At 27.4% G+C, this 12102-nt stretch overlaps 1 protein-coding gene across 4 annotated transcripts in view; it reads left to right on the plus strand.

The window, feature by feature from the left end:
• LOC129988192 (tetratricopeptide repeat protein 12-like) overlaps positions 1-6994 on the plus strand; it is a 49507-nt gene extending 42513 nt beyond the window's left edge. For 2 of the 4 annotated variants that reach the window (XM_056096348.1, XM_056096350.1), the window contains one exon: positions 246-6994. In XM_056096348.1, coding sequence (XP_055952323.1) covers positions 246-384 — 139 coding nt within the window. In that variant the 3' untranslated portion in view covers positions 385-6994. The remainder of the gene's footprint in view (positions 1-245) is intronic. The other 2 variants (XR_008785632.1, XM_056096349.1) reach the window with 2 other exon arrangements.
• Positions 6995-12102: the final 5108 nt, after the last annotated feature.

The raw sequence follows: 12102 nt of genomic DNA on the forward strand, positions 1-12102 counted from the left end.
CTTAGATTTCATAATCTATGGTACTTTAGATGTTAACATTAAAAAAATATTGATATTTATAAAGGCTTGTGCGGTAAATATTGTATTACTGTGTCTTTTTTTGCTTTGTTTATTTACTTTGCGTATTATGCATTTTTTTCAGTTGCTTATTAGATAACATTTTAAGTTTTGGAAATGAGTTCTAGGCATTAATTATTGATTTTATTAAATAGCTCATCTTTAGTTTTTGCATTCATTTTTTTTAGAGCAGCTGCACAAGAAAAGAAACAAACAGGCCCAGCAAATGGTAATGAATGTTATTTTTGGCGCACAACAGGTTGTGTTCATGGTCCAAATTGTCGCTATCAACATGTGAAAGAACATAAAGGCATTGATAAAAAATAAAGGCTGATTTCTTGATTACATCATGATAGAGAAAATGATTTGAACTGGGTTTTTATAACTATTGATCTGGAGACTTAATTTTATGAATAGATTCTGAAGACATTATTGTAAAAATATATGCATATATGCTCAGACAGCTACTGATGCTTTTTTTGCATACTTGATTAGTATATTGGTAATTTGGTAAATGTCTTTGATGTACTGAAAAATAAAGCTGAATTGTTAGTTTTTCGGAAATTATTACATGTTATATTGCTGATTTATAAATTCAAGTTTTTATTTTTTTTTATTATTATTATTACTCATTGCTTTTATGGTTGAAATTATATTGATCAGAATGTCAAAGACTACATTTACTAATTCATTTAAGAATTTGTCGATTTGTGAAAAATTTGCATGTATGCTAATTATAATGTTATTTTAGTTTTATATTATTTTTTAATGTTTTCATCTTATTTTTTATGTTGCCAATGATTTGATTCCTTTTTAAAGTGTCCATTTTTGTAATTGTGCATTTAGCCATTAAACATAATGTACTTTTCAAGAATGATGATGATTTCCTACAATGTATTTGTAAATAGTTATATTTCTCAAATTGATTTTATCCATTTCTTTTGTTGTAAGATATTTCCATCTCTCAATGTATAATGTGTGTTTGTTGTTGTTGTCAGATGAATTACTTTTTACCACTCCAATTCGTAAGTCGTGTTGAAGTTTTTAAATTTTGTAACTATCTTGCAGAACTGTTGGCAGTGGCTTGAAATTTTTCTAAGAACCAAAATTTATTAATAAAAAATGCGATTTTAAGCTGTAAGATATATATCTTGCGCAGTGTCATTTTATATTAAAAAAAATTAAATCTTACAATTTTGCAGGCTTGCTAAAATCATTAGTTAATTGTTGATTCCATCATCTATGAATTCAGTTTTTTTATTAATGCATGCACATTACTATTTCTATACACTGCTTGATTTCTATACATTTTATAATGTTCAATGACTATTGCTTATTATTTATTTTCTTTTATTAATGCTTTATTGACAATATCAATCTTGATAGCCGAAGAATGAATTATTTTGTATTATACATATTTTTAAAAGATACCAATTCACATTTATAATATCTTTTGGATCTGCTGGAAAGTTGTTTGCTACCATGATCTGTATGTAGTTAAACGAGAATTCAGTCTTGCATTTGAAAATCGGTAAAGTATTTTTTTCTCTTATTTTATCATGCTTTTATTGTTAGCTGGCGTGTTTCAATTTTTTCTTAAATATATATCATTTCTTCGTAAAAATCATTTGTTCTATTTCTCATTGATTTAGAAGAATTATAATTACTTATTTGCATTTATAAATCAGGTTAATTCAATAAACTTGTCTAAATTATACATTATTGTGTGCAATGAAATAGATCACACATTTCTATTATGTATGCTTTATGCAACTAATGTTTATGCTGATAATACCTATATGGTAATTCATTCTGTGCCATACATTATGTTATTTTATCATTGTTGTGGCACTGTATAGGAAACTAAACTATTAAGGTATTGATGAACGATGTAACATATGTTCATATGCATTTTGAATTTCATTGTAAAGAATATCAATTATTGGTGTTTAAGACAAATTCTGTGTGAATATATCAATTACTTTTAAATATATTTAGATCATTCGTAGGAATTTTTAAATGGGCATGTTGACCCATTTAAAAATAACCCAATTTGTGCTGTATTATTAATGTGAATTGTTATTGACTGGTGCAACTGATGCGTGCATCTTTAGTTCTTGCTTTGCCCTTGAATAAGTTCACAAATTCACAATATATTCACCCTTTGGTAATCCCCTAAAAAATTAATAACCAGTATCACGTTAATAGTGGCTAATTCGGCAGTGCAATAGAATATCATTCAGAAGAATTTCTCAACTTTAGTACCACTGTATAGGTACTGATTCCATTGCCATTTTATGGTTCCTTTTTTATCATTGAAATATAATGATGCTACAATAAATTAATAACCTAGGAAACAAATTCTATTAAGAAGGTGTTTTTTTTTAAGAAGGCTTTTCTTTTCTATTAATAAGGTGTTTTTGCAAAATTATTTCACTTTTTTTTTTTTTTTTTTAATTTTTAGACAAAAATTTCACTGCAGACATCAAAAATGAGTGACAATGTTTATAGACTAGCACCATTTACTTACAAGAGCTTACTAATAACAGAATTTACCTAAAGATACAGATTTTTAAAAATTTCTTACATAAATTTTTCAAAAATTTCATGTTTATTATAGATGATATTGCTTGGGTGAGTCAATACAGATGATGCACTGAGAATTTTTTAAAACTCTTGTCAATAAGGATGTGTAAGTTCTATTCATAAATAAAACAAATCCATGAAAATTTTGCTGATGTTTTGGAAAAAGAGGTAATTTTGCTTCAAATTGTAAAATCACTTTCATGCCTAAAATTTCATCTGAAACTTTTTGAAAATTCTATGGCTTATAAATTTATTAAAATCTCAAATGTATCAAAATGACATACAGTTAACTACTTAACTGTTTATGTGTCATTGGTGCATTGAACTATCATATTTTGGAACATTTATAAACATAATTCAATGCAAAAATGGTTTGGAATATGCAGACATCTTGAAGTTTTTTGAACTCTAAATTGATGGTGAAAAAACCCCCATCAAAATATTATTTTAAATGTTATTTTTTTGTATTATATAATTATATAATAATTTAATGCTTTGTTGAAATTGTCAAGAACCCAAATCTTCTATCTTTACAAATTATTAGTTTGTTCTTAGTGTAAATGCATTTCATCTTTGTATTAACTTAGTTTACAGACATTGCCTTTTAAACTGAACAATTTAAATAAATTTATTCTTAATCCTTTGACTAATGCATACAGTCTCATTGAATTATATATATGTATTTATTTTTTTTAAAGTTTTGTAACTAATGTAAATTTGTAGTCACTAATTTCAAAGCAGCATGGTTAATTTAGGAAACAAAATTCTTTTAAGACATTTAAATGAATTGACTGTTTTTGTTTTTTTGAATTTAAAGTATTTTATCTCCCTCTACAGGTATTTAAAGCTTAAAATAGAATATTTTATCTAATTGTGTTATATCAGATTGAAATATTTCTTCCCCTCCCTTTCTTATTTCTTTTTTCAACCAAAACAAGTTTTCCCCATTTTTAGCTGATGATTTTTATTACTTGCAATATGCATCTTACAGAAATAAAGAATAAAGCTATAATTTATAGTTAACACAAAACATAATTCAATGCAATTATTTGATTGAATGAATTGCTTTGCTGAAAACTTATGTTATAACTTTATATTTTTCTATATCTTTGTGGATCTATTTTGTGGAGACCTGGAAAATTGTACCTTAAGAGATGAATGACTTTTAAATTAGCCTTGTTTGTAGTCTACTTAAGTATATGAATAGTTTAGAATTGGCAAAGGAGTTGATTAATGTCTGAAGTTTATTTACATTGCATTGTTTGTGTACTTATTATGAATTGTTTTTGTTCATGGTAAAAGTATAGCATATATAAAATCTATAATATAATATGATCTAAAAATAAATAAAAAAATATCTGACCAATAATTCTATTATTAAAAAAATCCTTGTTAACAATAATAATCTAAAAGATACGAAATCTGGTAATTTTTTGGAATTGGACTATTTGTAATTCCACTACAATTATTAAAAGGAGTGGTGGAATAAATAGATATGTTTTTTCCCCCGTTCTTTTTAATATTTCTATTGAAATATATTTGGCTATATAAATTTTGCATTTAAACCTTTTCAAACAGTATCTTTTTTAAACACTGTTTATCAATGTACAATCAATAAGGAAATATTCCCTGCTTTTATGCATGTACCAGGGGTTATTTATTTTGCCAAAATAAAGGTTAAGTGAAAGAAAATGCTCTAATGGGATGGAAGTTAAATTCAAAATCTAACAAAAATTTCTAGAGATATGCCATTTTTGCTGTGCATTATCCTTTTGTGGAGTAAAATCATTCAAAACTGTTAGTCTTAGAATTCTGAAATGAACAGTATATTTGGATATATTGATATACAAATAATTCCACATTATTGAATCTTATTCTTTGTACATTCTGATTTATTTGAATCTTTTTTTTTTATGTTGAGAAAAGAAACATATGTTTTAGAATTTCTCCTTTTAAGACCATCAGAAATATATAGGCCACAAAATCAAAAAAGATTTGACCCCTTGAAAAGATTTTCAGTCATAAAATTCCCATTAATCTTCTTTTAATTACTGTTAATAATGCTTTGTTCAGTCGTGGTAGGTGGTCAGCTGTATACGAAAAGAAAAAGTCTTCTTTAAATCTTTCATTGTATTTCTGAAAAGTTCTATGCCAATTAAAATTCTGCTTTATTTAAACTTTTATCAGATGTTAAATGATTTCATAAGTATATTTATAAAAGTACTCTTAATAAAAAATTGAAATTGCCACATTTTTATTAAATATTACAGAAGTTATGTAGAATTTTATTTAAAAAAAATCTTGAAAATATTCTTTTGTTAAATAGAAGCAAGAACTAGAGAATACTCAGTGGCTCTACTAACTTATCTGTCTGTTAATTAACATATTGTGCACTATTTGTAATCTGTGTGTTAGTAAAAATGTGACTGGTAGTTGTGTAAAATGATTTAAAAAATATGAATGAAACTGTCATTTGATATTTTAACAAGATTTTTTTTCTCTTCATTTTGTTTTTATTCTCTCTTTTCCAACTCCTCCATCATTTTATAGTCATATATGTGATATAATTTATATGTAAAGGATCAAAGAATAAAAGTTATGCTTTGTGTTCCTTGTAATTGAATAGTGGTTTCTTATTCTAATGGTGAAACCATTTTTTTTCTGCAGAAATATTCTGTGTACAAAAGAGTTTTGTGCAGTTCCAGTCGTTTGATATTTTAACTCAAAATTTTCTTTTTCTTTTGTTTTTGTTCTCTTTTTTCCAGATAAAATGAGCATAAACAGAAGGACAGCAAAAAAAATAACTAATGGAATTAATGATAAATAAATGAATATTAACTGATTTTTTTAATAATATTTTAATGATATGTTTCAAATGAAGCTGATTTTCTTAGTTGTTTTCTCATTTATATTTTAAATTCTGGCAAATGTTTATACCATTTACTTTCATGGCACCGAAGGTCATTCATGAGACCTCGCAGTTTAAGAAGCCATGTTCTTAATGTTAAATGGATGTTTATTAAAAAAAAAAAATCATGAATGTGAGTTATACAGTTTTTGAATATTATAATTAAATGTTATACACAATGGATAAACTTGGTGTCTGTTTACCCCACATTAGTATCACCTGAATATTTCTTATTGTTTGATTGTAGCTTGCATGTTAGGGCTGCAGAATTGCAGCACCCTGTTCGATTATTTAAATTTATTTTTGTATTATTTGCTGATTTGTTCTTCCTGAGATTTTTAAGGCATTTATTAATTGAAGATAAAAGTAATTTTTTAGGCACATTATATAACAATAGTTTGGTTGTAAAACTCTTCTATCCTTCAGTCAAAAGACCATTTTAAGCCTTTCTTTTAGATAGCTCAAAATCGCTGAGTGGGTATAAGGAAATAAGTAGGCAAGAATGGTATTTCTGTTTGTTTCTGGAGATTGCAGAGCTTATCAGGCCATCCCCAATAACTGAAACAATCAAGAATATGCACTTTTTCCACTTCCTTCACCCATTAAACAGTTTTCTTTGTTCTGTTTTTTAAAAATCATTCTGCTTTAAGATTTGCTCAAAGAAGAGTGCTTTGTAGGTATTACCCTATTAGACAAAATATTGTGTGATATCATCACAATGTTGCTCTATATTTTGAATACTGTACGATATTGTGATCATTTTGTGCTAATAGAGCATGCATTTTTAACACGTTTCTCAAGGATATCGCTTTTATTTTAATATTTATAATTCATGCATGCACATTAAATTTCGCTCATGTGCAAAGCAGTTAAAATGTTGAAAAGTGAGTTTTAAAAATTGAATATCATAATTTGCACTATAATTAAAGACACTTTTAGAAATATTGCTACAACACTATTAGTTTCTGAATCAATATTTGCTGATATGGTTTGGAAATATCTACTGTTATTAAAAAGATAAAATAAGCTCATCATCATGATCTAATGGGTAATACCTTATGTTTTGTTGCTTGTCTTTACCACCAAATAATGATTTTTTTTTTTTTTTTTTTTTTTTTTGAAAATCCTTTCCCTCACTTCAAGGTCTGTTAATATTTTGAAAGAAGTAGGTTTGTTTATAAAAGTAATATCAACATTTTGAGTGCTATTCACGAGCTTAGCGAAGTGTGTTGTACTTTTCATTTTTGTTTCTTTTATTGTATCTGCATTTTATTTACCAGTGTAATGCATTTTTATTTCAGTATTCTTTGTGTTGTCTTTTGTTTTATTCAAAGTATCTTAAAATGTAAAGCAAATCTTAAAGATTTTTTGTTTTTTATAAATGTGCCTTACTGTTCACTAAAGCTTATTTTGAAACTTTGACCCTAGTATTAATATTGTACATGTGCTCTTTGTAATAAAATATATTTTTTTAAACTTTTTTTGTGAATTATTTTATTTTGTGCTGAAAAATTTCTTTTACTGGCTGGGAAGTGTTATTTTTATTATTTTCTAATAAAATCTTTCATATAATATAGCATGTCGAATTTCTGGAAACTATCTTTGAAATTAATATTATTTCTTGTAAAAGGATATCTTCTCTCTCAAATATCACATATATCGAATATTTTTTATTTCTATATCAAAGCTATCTCATGTAGCTAGCTAATCCACAAAAATGAATAATAAGCTATTTTTTGTACATTTATGTATATAATATATATATATATATATAATAATAATATTTGTTTATCTTCTGTTGGAATTCTCAAAAGCTTTTCAATATTTTTCATTTCTTTCAGTTTGTTAAAACATGGTTTTTGTCATGATATTAATCACTATAAATGTTAGTAATTTAATAATTTTTATGTATTGCAAAAAGGAATAAATGCAGTCTCGTTTTAAAAGATGTGGAATACAAATCTGAGGTTTCAAATAAATTAGTATAATAATCTTGATATAAATAAGTCACTGTAGTTATGTATGAATATATGTACATCTCGCATCTAAAAATCCGGTTCGAATTGAACCAAATTTTGCACATTTGTTATTTAAAACGAGAGAAGAGAATACTGCCATCTTTTCAAATTGCAAAGGTTAATTAGAAGATTTGAGAAAGCTGAAATGTTGCCTTTTTTGCTGAAATAAACTTGGAGCAAATAATTTTACACGAAATATTTCAATACCCTTTAAAAATCCCAAGTTTTATTTAGTGATGTAAAATTAATTTCTGTATAATATTTCTTTCGACTTTTTTTTTTTTATTTTAAAAAAAGATAAGTGACAAGGTGCGCTTACATCACATCATAAGAGCGAACGAAATGCTAATCCCCATGATTATATGCTGTGAGATTCTGATAGGGATTTTTTAAACGTGTCGATTTAGGTAAGGGAATTATAGGGATCTTTTAAAAGAATTAGTTTAGATCGACACATTTTTATCCCTTCACTCGGAGTGTGGGAACTAGTCGATTTCAGCAATGTTACAGAGCTTCTGTTGCATTAATTCAATAAAAAAGGTGGAATTGGATCAGGAAATAAGAGAACATTTTATAATTAAGTTAATATGGCTGCATTAAGATAAAAATTAAGATTTAATCATTACATATATATCATTTTTAAATATAAGAAATCGAAACAAAACATACTTAACATTTTTTTGATTTTTTTTTTACAGGTGTGAAAACATGTAGTTTTATTATCGATTTACTCTCTCGAGGTATCTCGGGCAAATGAAAAATATTTAAATATTAGTCCATTATATTTAAAGTCCACGCCTTCATAATCACTATTTGAAAAATCATCTGCACTGCATATTCCTTATTTTACGCAATTGCCGTTTTTATTACTCCTTTGCAACGTAACTATCCTTACTTATTTAGCAGCTGCCACAAAGACTTGAGCAAAACGCCTGTCCGTCCTGTCCCATTATCCAAAGTCCTCTTACAAAACTTTGTAAGCTAACAATTAAAACAGAATATTTCTTTTTGAGTTTTAGGGCGAAGAAAAACGTGATTAAACAAATCGTATTGACAAATCTTGTGAGATTCGAGTTTTCTCGTAATAATAATGAATTACAATATATACGAACTCGAGATAATCAGAAAAGCAATTAATACATATATTTAAACAAGGTTTTCATTTGTTTCAAAGTAGTGATGTAACAACAAGTAAAAACAAGCAAAGATCTATCTCTTAAATGGAGCCAAGAAGAATAAATCTTTTGTGAACAAATGAAATATGTTTTCGACAGCAGCATAGGATTCAGTTTATGAGAAGCTAACCAATATTTTGACCTTTTTTCCGCAGAAACTTCAGTGAAAAATATTCTATAGGAATTAACACTTTTTTATAATTAAAATTTTTACCTTTGCAATTATACCAGTTTCGAGCAATTTTTCTTTCGATTCTTATTAATTCTGATGATTTTGAAGTAAGAAAATTTATAGTTTTTATTTTGCTGGGCAATTTAAAGCTTAAAAACTTTACCGGTATATATATATATATATATATATTAAAAAGTTCTGTTTTATTTCAATACATATGTCTTGAAAATTATTTTGTATAAAATACTATACAACAGTAATTTCTAAGTTAAAAATATTATATATTGATGAATTTTAATCCAGAGCAATGCCAAGTAACATCAGCTTATGAGATATAAGCGCATACACTGGTATGTTTAGTAAATTCCTTTTTCAATATATATAGTGGTTCAAACAATAGAGAATACACCTTATTTTACGTGATAAATCAATATAAATAACACATTACCGTTGGGGGTCGTTGTCCTGCTAGAAAATGAAATTTCCATCCAAACTCAAATTTTTAGCGTTTTTCTTTAGATTTCTACGAAGTATATTCAAGTAAACCATATGGTTCATAATGCCATCTATAAAAAGTAAATTTCCTACCCCGGAGGAAGATTTACAATCTCCAATTCATGACGGGGTCACCACCATGTTTAACTGTAAGACTTAAATTTTTTGGATCCAAAGCAGTACTAGGCTTTCTCCATACGGTGCGATGGCTTTCAATGCCAAAAGGGTTGAATTTTCTTTCGTCACTGAATATAACTTTCTTCCAAAAGTTATTGGTCTTCAGCTGATGAGTTTTTGCAAATTTCAAACGATTTTTTTTTTTGAATTTGCAAGCTGATGAAGGGTTTTTCTCTCTAAGAATTCACTTTTGTATCCAGTTTGTCTAATTACTTTTCACACAGTTTCTGCACTTAACTTCTGCCTATGATTTGAGAAATTTCTACAGCAAGTTGCATGAACCATATGGTCCCAGCAAATCTAAATGAAAGTCCTAAAGATATGGGTTTAGATGGTAATTTAATTTTCCAGCAGAACAACGCCCCCAAACAGAATGCACATAACATCAAAATGTGGCGTCTTGTTGATTGTAAACAGGAGTAACACACACTACCACAGTCCGCCGACATCAATGTCATTGAATATCTGTGGACCACACTTGAAACAGCGGTCCAAAAACACAAAATTAGAAACGAAACCCATTTAAAACAAGAACGGCAAGAAGAATGGGTTAAAATATCTTCAGATACCAGCAAAATTTGTTGAATCGGTGCCATGACGTTTCTAGGCCATTATAAAAGTCAAAAGACATGCAACTAAATACTGACACTTTCTTTGTATGCGAGATATTACAAAAATTTCATTGGTTTATTTTCAATTTTTTGAGGCAAAAATCTGCGTATGTTTATTTAAAATGCTTCTGAAAATTTTCAATTTAGAATTTTTTTATTGATTGTACTTTATTTTTACTTTAAATTGAACCATTTGTTATGTGTAACAATAAAAACTTGTTTGCACTTCCTGGTAATGTATTATTTATATTGAAAGTCGGATTTATCAAGTAAAACTAAGGTGTACTCTTAATTGTTTGAGCCACTGCATATATTTAAAAAATATTACAAATTTATTGGTTTAACTATAACCGATTGTTCAGGAGTTGTTTGTCTAGTGGGATAATTTTGATGAAGAAACAGGGCTGTCAATGATTCAAAAGCAACGAATTTTCTATACTGACTATAATTTTGAACTAAACCATTTACTTGATTCTTGCTTTATACAGGATACAAATAAAAATATGGTAATAATTTGTAACAGTCATCGATTTTATAATGTTAGAATCGCATGTATGCCACTTAAAAAATTATTCGCAAGAAACAATCAGGGGAAAAATTTTGACCTATGCGTGCCATAGAAATTATCAAGAATTTTATTTAATTAGAATAAAGTTTTTACTGTCTCCTTATATTATAAATTACAATAAAATGCATATTTTTGTATTAATAAAATGAATTGTTTTAAAATTTTTTAAAAAAGCAAATAAGTTTATGCGTTTTATTATATTATATATGTTACTGCACTTTTTGTATTAAATAAATCTATTTAAAATTTTTATTACTATTAATTATTAAAATTTATTACTATTTTATTCTGTAATAATTGAAATTTATCATGGGTATGATCAAAGCAATATAATATTACTTGCAAAATCTTCTTTTGGAAAGGTACTTTTAATCAAAAAATAGATGGTATCTTTTTTTCCCCCTTCAAATTATTTTATTAATTAGGCATTTCAAATTCAAACTCCTAGTTATAATTCTTGTTGGGAGACATTCGAATTGGAAGACCATTTGAAACTTTCTTTATTGAAAACTATTACTTAGGAAAGTTATCCTATTGAACTGCTTATTTCTTATTGAAAATCAAATTTATTAAACATCACTATAGTGAGAATAGGTAGTTGTAGCTAGTACTACTATCAAAACAAATCTAGTTATATATATATATATATATGACTTGAAATATGACATAATTAGATGGCACAGGGATTCGGAATGATCATTGCCAATAGTTCTGACGGGGCGATAGATTTGTTAAGAAATCTTGCTTGTTCACCTTCTTGTATTTTCAACGTATTAATCATAAATCTGATACGTTTTTGGATGAAGGAAGACCAATTAGTCATAGATATCAATACGGTAACAGTGAATTGCTTTTTAAAACAATCCATACTGTTAGCATCTTATACGGTGTTTAAGACTTTGTATTAGACATTGGAATCATTAACCTGCTTCATTATCATGGACCTCTAAAGGAACCGATCATTTTTTTATTTGTGTTTTTTTTACTTGTCGTCTCCGTATTTTGAGTTAATTTAGGAAAAGTTTTCGGGTGCATTAAAAAATAATTCCTATATTTAGTTTACTTTTTATATGAAAATAATATTGTTCCGAAATTTCCGGGGTTCGTTTGGATAGTGGAAGTTATATGGTGTGAAGAACGCTCAATCACCAGGCGGCAGTAGGAAATAAAACAACGACGTTTGTTTACACGAAGACACACAGGACAGCACAAAGACGACAACTATATACAGCACAGAAGACGATTATCTTCAGCCGAGACGTGCAGCATACAAAACAGCATACAACAGACAGTAGAACACAGGTTAGTTCAGCACTAGCTTCACTCCGTCGCTGC

Source organism: Argiope bruennichi, chromosome 10, assembly GCF_947563725.1.
Source record: "Argiope bruennichi chromosome 10, qqArgBrue1.1, whole genome shotgun sequence".
In the NCBI taxonomy this organism is placed as follows: domain Eukaryota; kingdom Metazoa; phylum Arthropoda; class Arachnida; order Araneae; family Araneidae; genus Argiope; species Argiope bruennichi.